The sequence below is a fragment of the Callionymus lyra genome, chromosome 1 (assembly GCF_982586985.1).
Source record: "Callionymus lyra chromosome 1, fCalLyr1.hap1.1, whole genome shotgun sequence".
Taxonomy (NCBI): Eukaryota; Metazoa; Chordata; class Actinopteri; order Syngnathiformes; family Callionymidae; genus Callionymus; species Callionymus lyra.
In genome coordinates, this window is record NC_141818.1 from 11,998,806 (window position 1) to 12,017,827 (window position 19,022).

Sequence of the window (19,022 nt, forward strand, 5' to 3'; positions counted from 1 at the left end):
AAATCAGCATTGTTTTCTTTAAACAATATTTATGCAAGTAGAAGTGACATCAGAAAAGAAAACATGGAACGCCTAAAAGTACTGTTTTTGTCAGTACAATATTATAGCTATTTTTGTTGTTATTTAAGACGTTATTAAACAAAAAAACATGGAACATGTCTAGATATTAGCTCTTAAATATAAACAATGTTGTTCTTAGGATTTTATTTGTCCAAACAAATGTACCTTTAGTGGTTTAAGGCATTAAACATGAACAATAATTTAACTAGTAAATCTTACTTTCTCCTGAGTTATAGTGTGCATTTAATAACTACTTGTGACTGTATCTATCTTCCCATCTTTATTACACAAATGCCACAAATATTCATGTTCTCATGTCTCTGTATTTCAAACAATCTTGTGACTAACTTTTTCCTTCCAAAACAAATATTAAGGTCATTTAAAAAACAGTGCTGACTTATTTCACTATAATACAGTTGTTTATTTCTAGCTTTTTTTTACTGGCTTACATATTCTTAAAGGTCTAAAATATGACTTGTTACACTTCTCATGAGACGATCCAGAACTCCTAGTGGTATTTGTGTGGCATTATTTTTGTATCTTTTTGTTAAATAAAAATACAATTAAACTACCATAAACAAAGTTTAGAAAAAACTTTAAACTATGTTTTGTTGAGATCTGCATTTTAAAGTCACAAATGCGTATCAAAAATGGTCATGAGTCAGATTCATTCTCACTCTTGTGTCATCCGTGTCAAATCAATCCCACGGCTGTAACTTCCACAGAGTCACAGGACGAGCGTCATCCTCTCGCTCATGTGTATCAGTCTATTCAGCGTGATCGAAGTACCCGTGTGTCCATGGCGAGCTGGACGAGGAAGTGGGTGAGGACCTGTTGGAGGCCTGAGAGAGCCTCATGTTCTCATGGATGCTCCCAGAGGGACTGCAGGGTGGAGTCCCTCGTGCTGCCCCCTGGCTGTAGAGTGTCTGCAGAGGCAGGTGTTCTTGCTTGTGCGTGAGGTCCGGGGCCTGCATGAGCGTCTCAGGTGTTCGGTGATAAGCTTGACTCAAGGCCAAACCCAGGATGGCCGTCTTTTCCTTGTAGAAGCGTAACTCTATCCCTCTCCGCCTCGCCAGCACCAGCTCCCTCTGAGCCACCTGCAGCTCCTCGCCCAGTCGTCCAGGTGACCTCTGCTCCCGTCCCAGCCAGTCCAGGGCCATGCTGCTGCGCATGGACTCGTCCAGTCCACGCTGGGAGTAGTAGTCGATCACGCTCTGAGGAGGACACGGTTTAAATCAGGGTGGATCTTGTAGTTCTGCAGAGGTGATGAAAGGTACCTGTCTGGAGCACCATCGGTCCCTCAGAGCCTTCAGGGTTCCGTTCCAGTGCAGCAGCTGGAACACCGTCATCATCTCCTGCACGGTTCAAAACAGTCTCAGTCACTCAAAGTTGTTTACAGGGAGAAAATGAGATTATGATCCCTTATGATCTCTCTTATGATCAATGTTTAAAACATTACAAATGTGAAATACAACAATTAATAAATGAATTGAAATGACAAATAAACAAGTTGTTAATTTTAATGAGGTTTTAAACATTTTATGGAAATGAAAAACATATTTTATCCCATTATTATCATCTTTATCGTTCAGCTGACAACTGCTTCACGGTCATGAAAGAGATCAAAGAAGATGAACCAAGTGAACCCTGAAGCACAACGTGACTTCTCTAGAGTCAAAGTCCACATTGTTCCATTTTTTACATAGTTTTTTTTAGCTTTAAACTAAACATGAGTGTGATAACTCATTTAAAACTTAAAGAATGAAGATCATAACTTGACGTAAACGTCGGTGCTTTCTTTCTCTTCTATTGCCATCTCTTATGATATTGTTTTGATTCTTAATTATTTAAAAATGTTTCAATTAATTTAGAAGATCATAAAAAGCACACCTGCCAGGTAAGCAGTGGTTTCTCCTTACAGGTCAAATAATTCATCATGACAAAATAGTAAGTAAGTAAATTGCCCATCCTGGATGATGACAGTCATCCTCTGAACACTGTCATCAGTGAGCAGAGAAGCAGAATGAGAGCACGAATGCTCCTACCCAGGTGCAAAACAAATAGACTCAGGGACTCATTCATTCCTCGGGCTATTAAATTGTACAATTCTGAGTTCGGGGGCAGGAGTGGAGTAAAAGTATCTGGATGTTCTGTTCTATGTTAGTCTTTGTATCCTTTGTCTTTGTTATTTTTCATTGATCTAAGTTCTTTATCTTATCTTTAGACTTAGATTGTATCATCTTGTTCTTTCTCTTTATTTCTCTTTGTTTTTGTTGGTTTAAGGATCGGGTTAATGTGAGATATTCTACTAGAGCGGGTCAGAATTCTCGCTGCAGAGTTTTGTATTAACGGCAGGCGAGACAGATCCTTCTTGTTTAGACACGAAAATAAACTGTTACAATAGTCCAGACGAGGGACAAAAACATATGGATTATAAGATCAATTTTAGAGATTTTTGCTCAGTTGAAGGAAACAGTTTCTGGTCAGTTTTCTGCAGTCTTGAACTAGAGACATGTCTTAATCAAATACAACACCCAGGTTTCTCAGGCTCAGTTTGACAGACTGACCTAAGTCACCCAAATACTGACTCAACCCTGGAACCTTATCACCAGGAGCAATCACCAGATGAGAAATTATACTTAATACGATCAATTAATTTGCTTTAAGATCTATATCCTAAGCAACAAGAAAAATAGTGTTTTTTAACCTGGAACTCCAGCATAGTTTTGCCAAGAAACGATCGTAGAAGCAGACTGTAGGTGCCGATGCTGGTGTTGGAGTCACTCGCGTCTTGTAGAGAAACCTGTGAAGACGTGTTACTTTTAAACCTCCAGATTATTTGCAGAAAGATTTCAAAGAGAAAAGACTCACAGCACTGTCAGTCGCCGCCTGCTGCAAACTCTGGGATATAAACTGAGAGGAGATCCGTCGGCACGGCAACTCATTCACCAGAGAGTTCATGAGAGCAACACGAGCAGCATCCCTGCGAGCCTCGGCCAGAGTCTCACACACCTGTCAACGAAACAAATCAAGTGTTACACAAATGACAGATAAACAAACTCACACGCCACGAAACAAAAGCTTTACACATCTCAGAACAATTGCATCTGAAAAGAAACATCACACAACTGTAAACCAAATGATCGCACCTGTTTTAAAAAAGTACTCATGTAGACAACAGTATCTCACATTCGCACACAACATACACCTTTGTAAAATATCTCGACGAGTGTTTAACATCTGCATCAAAACCATTTTCAAAATACTGTCACATTTGCAAACAAATGAAACAAAAATATTTTAAAAGTTTCACATGACTGAAAAAAAAGTGTAACAGGAATGTGTCATAGTGTTACATTTTCAAACAAATCTCCCCAATGTGTGAACAGAAAATTTCAAAAGGTTTCACAAAACTGTTAACAAATGCGTCACACATCTGTAATGTATTTTAAATAGTGGCACATTAAAAAAAAAAAAACTTTTTCAAGTGTGAAGAACAAATGTAGAAAAGAGTCACAACTGTCATTTTTAAAATAATAAATAAAATAATTTTCGTGTAGTTTTGTTTATAGTGTCACATTTGCAAATGAATGTCACGCAAGTGTCACACAACTGTAAACTAAAGTGTCACACACCTTTCTTGTACCCTAAATAGTGTCACATTTGCAAATAAATCTCTCACAAGTGTCACACAACTGTAAACTAAAGTGTCACACATTTGCATCATATCTTAAAGTAGTGTTACATTTGCAAATAAATGTCAGACAAGTGTCACACACCAGTAAACTCAAGTGTCACACATCTTTATCACCTCTTAAATAGAGTCACATTTGCAAATAAATGTCACACAAGTGTCACACAACTGTAAACTAAAGTGTCACACATCTTTATCACATCTTAAATCGTGTCAAATTTGCAAACAAATGTCAGACAAGTGTCACACAACTGTAAACAAACATGACAGAACATGTTAAAAATGTCATATGTGTACAGATTTTTTTTTTAAGTGACACAATTTTGAGCACAAAAGTTGCACACAGAAGGTAACAACTGGGTCAAACATCTATAAACAACAGTGTAGTACATCTAGACTCAAAGGTGTCACATACCAGTGAACAGAAATCACACAAAAGTTGATTTATCTTTCATCATCTCAGGGAAGTCTTCATCAAGACTCTCGTTGTTGGATCAGTTCTCTCACCTTGTAGTTGCCGAAGCAGCTTCCTCCAGGCAGGGTGACGTAGCAGACGTGCGGAGGACCAGGAGAAGGAGCCGACTCGTACAGCAACAGGCTCTCGCCGTGAGAAGCTTCTTCTCCGGCAGCAGAACTCCCGGACTCGGAGGAGGAACCGTCCAACAGACCTCGCTGCTTCTGCTCCCAGAAGTTGTGGAGCAAGGCCACGACGTTCACTGCGTCCGGTTGGAGAGAAGAAAACATTTTTTGTTTGTGTTTTAAGAAAAGTTTATCCTGATTCAACGGTGTCACTCACGGTCTGCAGGGCTGCTGCTGGTCTCACTCTGAGACAAGTAGGACATGATGCTGTCCTCAGCCTCCTCTCTGCTCATCCTCACCTGATGTTTATCCCACTAATGCTCATGAAATCATCCCAGCAGGTTCCAGTGATTGCAGCATGAGAAGTAAACCTCATGAGAAACAAACTCATACATCTCAGTAGCAGGACCTCCTCCTCCTCCCCTGAGTCCACCCAGTCCCTCACCAAGGGTCGTTCTTTTGAAGCCGGCCGACTTTGTCACCCCGGCTGCCAATTAGCCGAGCGGGCCCCTCACTCTTTCTGCACACACAGAGGTGCGGGCCTGGAATGCGGGGCCCCCTCCTCTCAGCCCTGCAGCTGCTTAATCCCTGAACATGTAAGAACTCAACAAGTTTGGACCTCGGGCAACTTCGTGAACCAAAACATCAGGCGTCAATTTGTAAATGTGTCGGAGAGAGATGATATTTTTACTGACGGTGGAGTCGTGTGGTGGCGACGTGTGTGGCATGACAGTCCTGACGCTTGATTGAGAGAATGAAGTCTGGCCTCCATTCATGCTCTTCGGTGAAAGGCTTTTGTTCGCCACTGAATTCAGCTGCTCTCTCCAATCTTCTTACCCAAATCTACAAATACTTCTCAGCGTCCTGCTCCGCTCGGCCATGTTTACCTTTCACAGACTTATGAAGCATTCAGTTTGAAATCTGGAAGACTATTTATTACACTGACTTTTTACATGGAATTCTTTCTAACGTTAATTTCCTTGTTTTGCATTTAATTAATTAAACTGCCTTTTAACATTTATTATTTTGACACATTGCATTTATTTATACATAGAAAAACATAATAACACTGCTTAAAAAGCTATTTTAAAATTCGAAGTTTGAGTGTGATTCTGCAAAAATTCACTGTTGAAAAATTCATAGTTCATTCAAAGAACGTTGGCACAAACGTACTTCCATAGTAAGAAGCTTCACAGAAGTCAGGTATCTATAATAGTGTATTAGTGCTATTAGTATGAATGGTTGAATTTAACATATCTGATGTTAAAACTTTATTATAAATGTTTTTTTTTCGCATTTAATGGAATAAATTCTATATTAAAAGTTTGAATATGTTTGATTTAAATGCATTATTTATCAAACGGTTAAAAACGTTTTTATAAATCATTGAATAAAAATACAAATATATATATATTAAAATGAATTCATTTTTTCAAATGTAGAATTGTGTTTTAATTCCAATAAATTTAAAAGAAATGTTCTAAATTCATTATTTTTCAGTATTATTCCTCCACACAATACCAAGAGTACAAAGCTTCTTGATTGAACTTTTAGCCAATCATGTAACAAAGTTTTTGCCACTAATAGTTTTACATCCTGGGGTGAATATAAAAGTTAGGAATGATTGGTTTATAGTGCTTAATTTTATTATTCTGCTAAGAGAGCACTATAACAGTTTCAATTGAAAATAATGGGCTTCAATTAAAAATAAATACAAATAGAAAATGATTTTAATTATTGGAATTATAATATCAAACTGTGTGTAAACAAACTAAACTAAACACAAAAAGTAAAAAAAAAAAATGCAACTTTTATATAGGGACATTATTGAATTCAATTACAATTACTAAAAATAATTATTGGATGCTTAAAAGAAAACATTTGAAATGTTATATTCAAGCATCAATCTTCTGAGGGCACTGATGAACCTCCATACATGTCTCTCATACGTCACTTTTTAACATGACCTTCATCTGAAACATATATCAGACTGTGAATGTAGGAAAATGCAAAACAATAGATTTTGTCTTTTTATTTGAAAGAGCAAACATGATTCATGTTAATATAACTGTTGAGCAAGTCAGGAGACAACGCTGTACAAAAGTGTCTGTAGTTCTGCTCAACCCCAGAAGGAGTCGCAGTCCATGCTGGATTTGATGTCGCTCTGATTCTCCCTCCTGGACTTGGTCACCAGGTTGGACTCTCCCTTCTGCAGACGCCTCCTCTGCGCCGCCTTCTGCTGCTTGGACAGCTGCCTGCGGATCTTCTGTCGAACAACCTCCTGCAGCACAAACACACAATCACGTCGCTGAAGAGAGGACGAGGTCTGAACTTAAGTCTTTCTTACAGGTGCAATAGTGGAGCAGCTGCCGTTGCTGCCGACAGTCGCCTCGCTGTCTGTTCTTCTCCTTCTGTGCTCAGCTAGACCGTCCGAGTCCCTGGAAACACATTAAGGATGAAGTCGTCACATAACTTAATAATAATAATACACATTATTCTGTATAATCGTCATGATGTGTAGACAGTTAATGGGATCATTGTTACCTGAAAGGTTTGAAGTCCTTGTTTAAGGCAGAAATACCCTCCAGTTCAGGGCACTCGTCCTCCGCCTCCTTAAGCTCTTCCTCTGCTTCATTCTGCGGCAGTTTCTCACTTTGAGTTTCTTCACCTTCTTTTTTCTCTTCATGCTGTGTGTCAGTGACTCTCAGTCCCTCCAGCTCCTGCACCGCATGTTTGTACTCATCCATGTCCAAACTAGCTTCCTCTTCATTAGGTTCCCCTTCGTCTTTGTCTTCGTCATCATCGTCCTCCTCCTCATCGTCATCGTCGCCCTCCTCCTCATCATCTGGACCGTCGGGATGAAGCAACGAAGCATCTTTTTCCATGTCTTTGGTGAATCCACTGGCCGACACCTCGATGTCTAGTGTGTGTGATCGTCTGCAGCACGAAACATTTACACGTTACATTCTATTCTTGTTTATATCATTCGTATGGAAGTAGATCAGTGTCACCAAAGTATTTAACATTTTAAATGTTGACACTTTTAAAAATGAATTGTTGTTTTGAGGCATAATTACTTTTTTTTTTTTTTTCAATAATTGAATTATATATTATTTGATATATATATATACACATTTCAAATTTTCCAATTTCGATCATTATTAAGTAAATGTTCTCAATTCAATATTTTTAGACATAAATATATACATTTTGACAGTCTTTGTATTTTCTAATGGCACTATTATATCAACATTTTTAGATTGAATTTAAAATGTTAATAATATTTAAGATAAAACTGTAAAATTCATTCACTTTGAATTTCTCTTTTTATAATAAATTAAAAAATGTAACCTTTCAATATATAAATGATTGAATTTAAATATTAACAAAAATGAATTAAATCTTTCAAAAGACTTAATTATCTTATTTAATTATTAATAAAAAATAGCAAATGCTTAAAAAGCATGGAAAGCATTCCAGTAAAGAGGTTTGTTATTCAAACATTCTATATTCTGACGGCACTAATATACGTCTGACCTCCAGTGAGAGTAACTTAAAAAACTACCTGATGTCTTTGAAAGTTGGGTAGAGCTCACTCTCGTAGTTGTACCGCCTGGCGAAGAACTCTCGAATACACCTGACATCTCGATCAAAATACCTAAATAACAGAGAAAATACACAGATGTTAAATATCTGCACAAACAAGGAAATAATGGCATCGGTGGAAAAACTCACCACTCGGCGTTGGCGTGAGAGGTGGACACCATTTGAGGAAAGTCGATCATGGTTATGTGGTCCTGGTCGTCCAGCATGAGGTTGAATTCGTTGAAATCTCCATGGATCAAGCCGTGGTTGGCCAGTTTGACTATGAGGTCCATGAATTCGCTGTAAAGAGCAGGTGGATCTTGCAGCTCGTGGACTTGGCACCTGAAATAAGAAAATGATCTTCCTTATTCCAATCCTCCACTAAACATGCCGTTACGTTTTTGTTCTTCATTTACTTAAAAACATGAACTTTTACAGTTGGTGTAAAACAGTCACAGAGTTTGATGATTGCAAACGTACAGTGGATATCCATTGATGAGTTCCATGACGACAGCGTGTCTGTTATAGTCCACTGGCTTGGGAACAGGAAAACCTCGGTCGTACAGAGCCTGGAGAGACCAAATCAAGATGAATTCATCAATATAAGCTTCACCTTGACCACACTTTTGTCCGTTACCTTCATGTAGGCGAACTCCTTCGTGGCAGACAGCCGAGACAGGTAGAGCCAGGACATGTTGTTTCTGTGTTTGTGGTAATCACGCTTGTTTTTCAGATTCCGAAAGGAGGTTCGACCCAATCTGTGCAGCTTGAGGGCATACTGCTCTCCATTTGGACCAGCAACAATATAGATATCTGTGCAAGTACATTGATCATTCTTCATTAGCTGAACTGTACCGAATCATCACCGTGTGTCCTTGTTGTGTCTTACCCGACTCCTTTCCCACTCCCATCTGATTCCCCACTGACACGAGAACTTCTCTGGAGCTAAAGGTTTTGAGAGCGAGGTAATCATATCCTCCGTTGTTCAACCTGTACCCCTGGACCGCTGCAAGAAACACAACAGATTGCTTTACAGTCAACGAAGATAAAACGGCAATGGCTTTATTTTAGCGTTTTAACTTACTTTTACTGCGCTCATATGCAACCAGCTTGTGTTTGACAAGCTCCCTGAGAATCTTGTTGCAACCACCATGTTTAAGACTGGCGATAGATGACAGGAGACTCACTGGGACAATTTCATGGTTCTTCATACCCATTTCCACCTAAAGGAGAGAATCAATACTTACATTTAAGTCCATGTTTAGGCAACGGTTGCGTTATAAAATCTTGTTTATCTTTGGGCAGTGACGTTTCAAGGAGGCACAAACAGTTACAAGCAATACGTTTGAATATATAGTTTTTGTTGACATAACGCAAGTTTTACTTTTAGCTCGATATACAATTATGTATTATTATTATTACGTATTAATACAATAATCGCCGTAAATGTCCATTAATCCGGACTTTTATATAGTTGGTTAAACAAAGACAACAAAGATAATCACATATAAATTCACTTGTAGAACCTTTCTATAACAAAATGTTTTGATGTTATAAAGGTCGATGAATTCTTTACCACAGCACGTTAATGTTGTCACAGAAGCACTTAGCTTAGCCGAGGCTAACTCCACCAACACAAACTTACCGCTGTCAGCACGCGGAAGTCATCTCGAGACAAATATCTCAACACCACAACGTTCAGCTTTCCCATGATTCCACAGAATAAATAAGATGATATTTAGAGTAAAATGATTAGTGTTTCATGATGCACGTCCACATCTCGTGTAAACACATGGGCAAAAGCGGAAGAAGGCGCTGGGATATGACGCGTCACTTCCGGTGGCGACGTCATCACGCAGTCTTCCCCTCCTGCACGTGTGCAGGTAATTTATTTATTTATTTAAAGTCGATGTTTTGAGTATAAACTTACAACGTATTTTTAATCGTTTGCCTCAAATCGGGATTAAATACACGTATATTTATCATATCACCACAACTTAGTTTGCAGCTGTCAACTAAATTCTGTATTTTGATATAAACACTGTTCAAACGTCTTCTTCGTCCTACTGTTTATTGTAGCATAAAATAAATGTTATTTAACTGGTTCTTCACGGTTGTCCTTCTTGGTAGCTGGGAAACTTCTAAGAAAGGTATAGAGTTTAAATTACTTTTTATTGTTTTCACGTAGAAAAATATACCACAGAAGATCAGGGTGTGTATGTAGGTATATATATATAGATAGATAGATAGATAGATATGTAATTATTTTTTTAATCTCGTTTTAAAACACACTTTTATTCCCTGGCTTTTAACACAGCATGAGCCTCGGTAGCTGTTCTTAGTGCCTTTTACTTGTTTTATTTGGTATTGCATTATCTTTGTGTTTTTAACTGTGCTTATTTTAGTGACATTTTTATGTTCTCGTACAGCACTAGTGCTGTATAAATAAAGTTGAGTTGAGTGAGATATATGTTTATAAATGGGAAGGAAATATTTGGCTCACTTGCTGTGGTAACTTCCTATGGAAAAAAAAAACAGAAAAAGGTGATTATGCCTCACATGTTAGAACCTAAACATTTATCTTATCGGCAAGAACTTAATCCCACTCAAATTTATAGGCCTCGGACCGAAATGACACGCACACACATTGACATAATTCATGAATTCCTTCACAGGTTTATTGAACATTCTGTGGTCAAGCATGTGCCTCCAAATCAAATACAGACTGGACTTGTTTGTGTGCGTCTGTCTACTTGTGTGTGAGTGCAAACAAACACGCCGGGTAGAGTTATGCGAGACTCCACCAGTACTTGTGTACTGTCAATTATAAGACGTCTGTTTTCTGTTTACTCCTTTGGCACATGTTCTCACCCTCGACACTTCAGGTCCAAGTCAGCTCTGGTTCCTGCGCTCGACTATCAACAAACGACTGATACACAGCAGAAGTGTGTGTGTCGGGAGCGATGAAAGATGTGTGTAGATACACATGTCACAAACCCTCAACTTCATGGATTTAAAATGTACACACCCCTTGTTGTAAGATGTTATTTATAACACATCATCCAGCCACAAGTCTGATCTGGTGTTAGGGAAGCACAGTTGTTTAATTTGACCTGTTTCAACTTCAACTTCAATTTGCGTAGTTCTACTAACAAACGATAGAGGGCGCCGTTTAACCGGAGACTTAACCTTGCCTTTGTTGTTTGGTTCCCTTACAATATTTGTTTTGTCTTTTGTTCCCCCACAAATGTATTGAGTCCAATATTTAAATAACTTTATTGACACTTAAGACCGACAGCGTTCTCTCCTCCAGTGTTTTCGATGGCGTTCCATAAGTTCAATGTAAAAACAACATGAGTTGAAAGAAACCAGGAGGTTTTTTTTGTTCTAATTATAATTTTATATTCGACGTTGAGCAGAGGCGGAAGTTCTGTACCAGATGCTTATTTATGTCTCGTGCCGGAGGCCAATCGAGGCACATGATGACACTTGAACATGATTGGACGCTGGTAATAACAGACCAGTGCTTGTTTTGATTGGATTACCATACCGACCCGTAATAGAAAATCACTCCATGTTCCGTTTGAAACAAAACAGAAGTTGTTTTAGAGGAGCAAATAATCAGCATTTTATCTTTTCACATGACGTTCCCGTCAATAAAATCTTTTTGGAATGAAATGTTAAGAAATCTTGCTGCCGAGCCGGAGGAGATATCATCGATTGGTATCATTTGCTGATAAAACGTTTGATTTAATAGCTGAATAAAGACTCAAAATAGTATTGACTGGTATAAAAATAAGTAAACGTGTGAACAGGGTTCTCTCTGTGTGCCGATTCCAGACCATCAACAGTAACGTAGTGTTGCGCTTCCAGATGTGTTGACACAGTATGACAACAAAAAACCTTTCTTTTTATGCCAGGCTGCAATGGTGAGCTGAAAATATTTGCCTTTGTAACCTCTGTCAAACATGGCAACCTTTCTACTCTCGCGGCTGCAAACAGCTCATTTGATGAATGTGCTGAGCGCCCCAGACCTGCCCTGTACCTCCTGCCCTCCGCTGTTGGGATTTCAGTGAATTTGAAAAGCTTGTTTTTTCATGTCAAAGTGCACCGGCGTGTCCTCTGATTCCAAACATAATGACCTCTCGCACATTCTTTGTCGAGCACAGAACAGCCTCAATGGGCCGCGGTCGTATCAACGGGCTTTGATTAGAAATTAATCCGCCCTCGTTAGCCGGAGATAAAAGAGAGTTTGATAGGTTACACTGATGAAAGGACCTTTGCAGTGGTGAGGGAGGTGAGATGATACCTCATTTGATGTGCACATGGAGTATCAAAGACCCTAACCCTTCCCCCTAATACAGCAGCAACATGAAGGCAGAAATGAGTACTGATAAGAAACCTTCACATCCTGTGCTCGATAGATAAAAGTGTGCTATGTGCGTAGTACGGTGTGTTCTATCCTATGTTCATCTTTGTATCCTTTTTACTCTGTATCCTATTCTTTGCATTTTTTACTTTGACCTATGTTCTGAATACTTGCACTTTGTCATCGTTTTCACTTTGTTCTTGTTCATGTTTTTATGAAACTTGCTGTAACTTCTATTGTCTGCTGTGATCTGGAGATCTCGAGAGGTATTAATAAATTCCATCCATGCATCCTGAATCCAACGGTTAAGAAAAAGGGGTTGAAACAAAAAAAATGTTGATGTTTTTATGTTAAAATGTATAATTTTTAGCTAAAGGTTCTTCACCAATGAGTCCATATCATCAGTGTCCTAAACTTGTACAGCTTTTTCTCTGACCTCCACGCTAAGCTAGTGTACAAGCCAAACGTTTTTTCAGGTGATTTATTTAAGCAGTTATTGCTGTGAATTCTGATTAAAATTCAATTCATTTGAAGGATTTCCTGGTGTGGCTAAATCCTACCCGACCACCCGAGGCAAGAGGTGGTCCCTGTGCATAGAACTCCACATGTATTGACCAACATAAAACTCTTGGGGGACAGAAATGTAGAAATATTTGTAAACATGCGTCACTCTGAGTACCATAGCACAAGCTACATTTCACTCACAAGCCATATTGAAAAATGCAAACACGTTCCAGTTGTGGTTTTAGGTACGTTTCGGTTAACTTATTTTCAAACAACAGTTTATCAAGAGGTCCATTAATTCGAGGGCCACAAATGGCCAGACTTAAGTCGACCTCGACATGGATATACAACCACTCACATGCTCAGACCTACAGACAATCTAGAGTCATTACAAACCTGTTTATCTCTGTGCCTGGAAGAAACCCCGGTGGAGAAAGTGTCATGGTCCACTCCAAAACTCAATCTGGCCTTTCACTGTACAAGGACCCTTTCTTTTTCTCAGACTCTCTCCACTACATCACTGTGTAGCCCTCCTGATTTACTTTTAATCTGCTGTCATTCCAATGCTTTAATTTGTTTTTGGATTGATATTTGTACTTGACCACATCCATAATTTGCTCTATCAATCATTCCCATCTTCCACCAGGGAGTCATTTCCAAGACAAAGGTATCAGTTTTATCATGAAGTCCCAAACTTCCTTCCCTGGATTCATCTAACAACGCTATCATCGCTTTTTGCTGGTTCCATATGACTTTTATTATAACCTTGCATGAATAGAAAAAATAAAGTATTGTTTTTTCCGAACAAAGATTATCTGATGTACATGAAGGCCTTGAGGACGGAGCAACAGGACTAATCACAATAAGTACTTTTATTTTTATATCCCTCAATCCACTGATGACCGCAGTGAAAGCTCTGGATTATGGTAGAGAAGAAGGAGTAAATAAAATAAATCTTCCTACTACTCCAACAGATCCCTGCCACTTCCTTTTTTAATATTTTTTATTTGATGGTAACGTAGATAAACGTGTGGTTGTCATCATATGACATCTGCTCCAACACAAAGCTCTCGCTCACTCACTCAATTTGACAGATGCACGGCTGATTTGGTTTTCTTGTTATTTCCCATGTTGAGGCTGAAGGAGAAAAACCCTTGATTGAGGCAGGAATAAGAGAAGCGTAAGCTAGCCTCAGAAAAAAACAAGGACAGGCTTTGTTCCTTGGTTTCCAGACAGCTGCTGTGTGTTTGGAAACATCACATTTAATGAGATAAAAACAAGGGCGCAGAGGAGGTATTTGTGAGATCTGTTGAGGGTGAATAATGATCTCCAAGGTGTCATGACAACTTAGGCTGCGAGAAAAGGTGCAACTAGTCCTCAAAGCCAACTAATATACTTCCTTAAAAACCCAAAATGTACTTTATAAATATGTCCACCTGCATTCACTCTGGGACATCAGTCTCTTTTTTTACTGAACCTTATCTTAGCACAAGTCAACTCGACAAATATTGGCTGTGCTGTTTGACAGTAGAGGAAGTGTGCACAGGCGTGAAAGATTTGGTACGTGTAGTCACGATTATAGAAAAGTGTATTTACTAACCAACCCACCTGGGTCAGGTGTTGTTTGAGGGTGGACCAAAATAAATCCCATTGAAGTACAGCAAGAACCCAGGCTTTGTTGCTGTGTGTCACTGGGAAAACAGTGTCTTTGTAATAGCCATAACATGTTATCTTCTCAGGATGATCGCTGATCTGACAGAATTCGTTATTTTTCTTCAAGAAACTGTACTTTTATAAAGATTAAAAATAGGTAACCATCAAGAGCTTTATTTTAAACAGTGAAATGATAGTGTTTTATTTAATAAATGTACTGCTTAGTCATGACAGACTTGAAGGACATCAGGAATTGTCAGTTTTTCTCGCAGTAAAAAGTGTTTATTTATATTTACAATTAAACTTTCAGTTTGTTTCGAGTTTTTGATGTTTTAAAGAAATGTAATATTTAAAAATGTTTGACCTGACATAAAATCACTGGTAGAAAAACCTTTTGCTTTAATCTCTTTTTTGGTTGTTTTCTTTTACTTTTTTTAACCTCTATATTTAATTGTTTTATCCCGTTATATGACTTAAATAAATGTATTCTTTGTATTTTTATTATAACATCATTGTTTATTTTGTGAAGAGATTGTTCTTATTTTATTGATTTCCTCCCTACCTTTTTTTCGGAACTTAAAATAAACAAAGTTTAGTGATTTCTACTGTTCGAGGGAAGGTCATTTTATTGTATTTTTCCCAAGGATTACACAGGATGGTCGTTTAATTTAAGTTTTTTTTAAATCAAACGAGCTTTTCTAACATATATTTTCCGTGTCTGTCTAAACTAGTATTTATGAGTCCGAGCATGACTTGACAATGAGTAAAAAGCGTATCCAGCTAACACACAGTTACACACTTCATTTAGACTCTTGTGATAGACCCTCAGAACGATTGGTCCTGCATCAATCCGAGCACACACACACTCACATAGGCATGTAACCGTGTCACACACACATCATATACAAGCAGAACATGGTTGTCCATCACGACAACACGAAAGCTGCTCTTTATCTCGTCGGCTGCCGTTGTCCAGGCCATCAGATAGCAACATCGTGTGTGTGTGTGTGTGTGTGTAGTTTAATAGCATTAACTCCTGCAAGCGTGAAATGAGACGGTCTCCTCCTATCTGTCTTTAAGAGAGTAGCTCAGTGAGAGAGCAGAGTGCCCGAGACCAACTGATGGATCGTGCCGTCGTCCACTCAGATGAGCCAGTTAGCTCTAATAGAAGTGATGGTGCACTGAGCTCTCTGACAGTCGGCTGCCCCAATCCCCCAAACCCCTGCACCCCCACCCGCTGCAAAATGCTTTCTTTAATGGCAATCTGTGTCTTAACGGGCTAAACAAGGCCTCGCCAGAAATGGAATTTGTTAGCTGATGAAATGAGAGTCGCAGAGACAGTTTCCCTATTACCGCCCGAATCACCGTAAACGGAATATGCAGAGGAGTTAAGTGCGAAAGGGAAGTTTGTGTGCGTGTTGGAAGGCGGGATGGTAATTGTCTCCTCACCCTGATATGAAACGCAAAATAAATCACAACAAACAAGTGTAACTGGAGTGTGTGTGTGTCAGTGTGAGCGAGTGTGTGGATGACTGGGTGTTTGTTCGAAGTTCTCCACTGATTTAAAGTTATAGACCAGAATGTTTCCTGCACTTCCTCCTCATTTGGAGTCATATTGTCAGGCCCGAGTACACAAGACGGATTCTCTATATACTGTATATTGACTCTATCCAGATGTTCAGCAAATGTTATGATAGCAAAAAGAATCAATTATGGCGATACATCGCGGTATTCTTTTAAACGAAACTGTATGGATAATCGACAGCACTGTATGGATTATTACTCGAATGCTAGATGGCAGCAGTCGTTCTGTCCTACATAGCCAAGGGAACATTAACAATGACTGAGGACGAGAGGATACAGTCGACTCCAGCAAAGTTTAAAGCTGATGTTTTTACATATTTTACTTTGAAAACAAATTAAAGCAGTAAAGACTTCGTCAAGAGTCATGTGGTTTGTAAATTCTGCAACACCAGAGTCAAGTACTTCGGACAATACTACAAATATATCCTTGTTTCTACAGTATTACAATATATTGTATCGTTGCTCCTGTATGGTGATACAAATCGTATTGCCAGATTCTTGCCAATGTACAGCCCAATTATCAAAACAGCCTTACTTTAAAAAAAAAATCCAAGAATTGACAGTATGTAATTTTAGCACTTCTTATTTTGGGTGTTAAAGCATCAATCCGTGTCAGAAAAGTTATACGGCAATGCCATGAAATACCACATACTGAATGTGCCTTTGTTTACCAAAACAAAATGGAAACTCTTGTTGAGTTTTGCGCTTGTATCAACTTCTGTTCTGCCAGTAAAATTTTGGGAAGTCACAGATCATTTCAGGGCTGAATTGCTTGTGCATGAGGTGCTTATGTAAATATTTAAAAAAAATATGTACAACGTTTTTATTTATGACCAAAAAATGTAATCAGATAAAATGGTAAAAAAGGAAAAAATGAGGCAACGAAATAAGGCACCGAACTGTTTCTATTGTCATATCAGAGAGTTATACTAGCATTTAACTCATGTCTTATATAAAAAAGATTGATATAAAATGTGAAAAAAGACTCAAAAAGTTATGTATTCTTGCTTGAAATTTAACTATTACCATTTATCTGGCAGCTTCTGATTTTAAAATGACCATTTCCAACTACAACGTAATCACAAGCCTGTGTGGTCTTTCAAATCACCCTTTGAAAAAGACTTTCATAAATTAGCTTTTATTGTTTGTTTGTCATCCCTCCATAAGATAATTTGACTTTAATATCTTCTTCACTCTGCTTTTCACCTGCTTTTATGAGAACTGCCGCTGTGATTTATAGTTGTGTCTCATGAGTCACTGTGTAATGTCTGTTTTTAATTGATAATATTTTTGGATTTTAGAATCAAAACACCTGGTGAACTGGGTCTAAACGGGGTTTGTTTTCGTGGATGTCATATAAATGAGTCATCTGTAACTTTATAGCCGTGATTTATTGAAAGCAGCTCATTTCAAGTTTATTTGTTTCATTATTTGGCCACTAATTTAACTGGTGTTGAGGCATCAACCCACTCAAGTAGTGAAAATCCACCTTCTTTTCTGATATTGAGTGTTTCTCGACCTACTCTTTAAAACATCTTTGTTTATATTGATTATGTTTCTGAATGTATGTTTTATTCCTTGTTATCACGGTTATGTTTAAACGTGTTCGTCGGTTAGATAAAGTGGGTTATTAGCAACATTACCGAGGTCATGACCCTGAGCCAGAGCGGCGGGTGAATCTCTCTCTTGCCGCGTCGTTTCAAAGTTTGTTCAATGTTCGAATCCATCCTCTTGATCTGCATTGGCTGTGGCCCGGAGACAAACGACACAACAAGCAGACTTTACTCCCGAGCGCCGAAGCTGTGCGTCCAAGTAATCACACCGCCAGGGATTCCTGGTAATTTGGTTAAAGATGTCAGGAACGTAAATCAACCCCAATCAGCTTCTGCTCTCTCTCTCCACTGGTCGATGCTTCCTGCTCCAGATGAACTTCGCAGCCATTTGTCCAGCAGGCTCTTGTTGCACTTCTTGTTAGGAGATGTTCACGAATAAGCTACAACAGCTCTGAACTTGTTATTATTATTAGTACATGATCATAGACCTGCATGCGTAATTGACAAGTGGAATACACAGGTTTTAATGTTAATGAGTTAAGTTTAACTCATTAGTTTAGTTCAAGAATTCTGTAAATGTAATTTATGAGTGGGGTACACGTCAAAAGGATTAAAGTATTTCATTGATACTGCTGCAGGGTTGCCAGATCTGACTAATACAGAGTGACCCCCCCTCCCCCCCAAAAAAAGAAATAAAACAGGCCCTGACTTTCAGTATGTCTCACTTCTTTATTATTTTATTTATTCTAGGTTTATATTTCATTTCAAGAATTGAATACAACTTTTGTTTTAACTGGTCTATCGTGGTGATAACCTCATATAAAAACTTGAAAGACCCTTTTCTTCATTTCTACAGTATATGTTTGAGATGCCCCCCATTTAGTTTGTGTATTTTAGCCTAATGGCTTCAGATAATTTGGCTACTAAACTCTGTAGAATGATTTTGGGGCTGCCTTAAACCCTCATGGAACTAAAGGAAGCCCAGCAATGTACAAAACTAAATGCAGGTCATCGTGAACATTAACTGTAGATTGAAGAAGAAAAATAAAGACTCGTTTTAATCGTGTTTTAAACACAATTAGACTAGTTCTGTTTTTCTATTACTTATTTCGTGTGTGATAATATTTCATTCTTTTATTCTGTACTGACACTACACAAGAAAAAACCCATGTTGTGTTTACGACACTGTCAATAAAAGTTTCAGATTCTGATTCTAAATAACCAAAGTTGCTTTTAATTCTTGAAGAAAATAAAGAAATGAGACCAATAAAGTTGGGGACATCCTATAGTTACCATTATTGAGAACAATAAATGAGGCAGCGCTAAATGTACCTCACTTCTTTTACCCTTGTGTTATCTCAGGGTCAAATTGACCATTCACCTTGACCTAGAGACAACACAAGGGATACCTCAAACACATGTCAAGCCTCTGGGTCACTTT

At 38.4% G+C, this 19,022-nt stretch overlaps 2 protein-coding genes across 2 annotated transcripts; both read right to left on the minus strand.

Moving 5' to 3' along the window:
• Positions 1-827: 827 nt before the first annotated feature.
• On the minus strand, positions 828-4,626 carry LOC148088007 (protein limb expression 1-like). Its single transcript, XM_087779198.1, has 6 exons — positions 4,551-4,626; positions 4,262-4,470; positions 2,932-3,072; positions 2,768-2,863; positions 1,338-1,415; positions 828-1,274 (listed from the first exon to the last, which is right to left on the minus strand). The coding sequence occupies exons 1-6, from the start codon at positions 4,624-4,626 to the stop codon at positions 828-830; spliced, it is 1,047 nt and encodes a 348-aa protein (XP_087635324.1).
• Positions 4,627-6,350: 1,724 nt separating this feature from the next.
• On the minus strand, positions 6,351-9,715 carry riok2 (RIO kinase 2 (yeast)). Its single transcript, XM_087801652.1, has 10 exons — positions 9,564-9,715; positions 9,003-9,141; positions 8,808-8,924; positions 8,556-8,731; positions 8,399-8,487; positions 8,069-8,260; positions 7,899-7,991; positions 6,878-7,270; positions 6,681-6,771; positions 6,351-6,614 (listed from the first exon to the last, which is right to left on the minus strand). The coding sequence occupies exons 1-10, from the start codon at positions 9,627-9,629 to the stop codon at positions 6,453-6,455; spliced, it is 1,518 nt and encodes a 505-aa protein (XP_087657778.1). The 5' UTR covers positions 9,630-9,715; the 3' UTR covers positions 6,351-6,452.
• Between the last annotated feature and the right edge of the window lie 9,307 nt (positions 9,716-19,022).

Coding starts and splice junctions, on each gene's coding strand:
- LOC148088007 (XM_087779198.1), bottom strand. CDS start 4,626: ATGAGCAGAGAGGAGGCTGAGGACAGCATCATGTCCTACTTGTCTCAG. Junction 3,073..4,261: donor GCTGCTTCGGCAACTACAAG/GTGAGAGAACTG, acceptor TTTCGTTGACAG/GTGTGTGAGACTCTGGCCGA. Junction 1,416..2,767: donor AAACTATGCTGGAGTTCCAG/GTTAAAAAACAC, acceptor TGAACCGTGCAG/GAGATGATGACGGTGTTCCA.
- riok2 (XM_087801652.1), bottom strand. CDS start 9,629: ATGGGAAAGCTGAACGTTGTGGTGTTGAGATATTTGTCTCGAGATGAC. Junction 7,992..8,068: donor TCTCACGCCAACGCCGAGTG/GTGAGTTTTTCC, acceptor TCTGTTATTTAG/GTATTTTGATCGAGATGTCA. Junction 7,271..7,898: donor CCAACTTTCAAAGACATCAG/GTAGTTTTTTAA, acceptor TTCGTGCTGCAG/ACGATCACACACACTAGACA.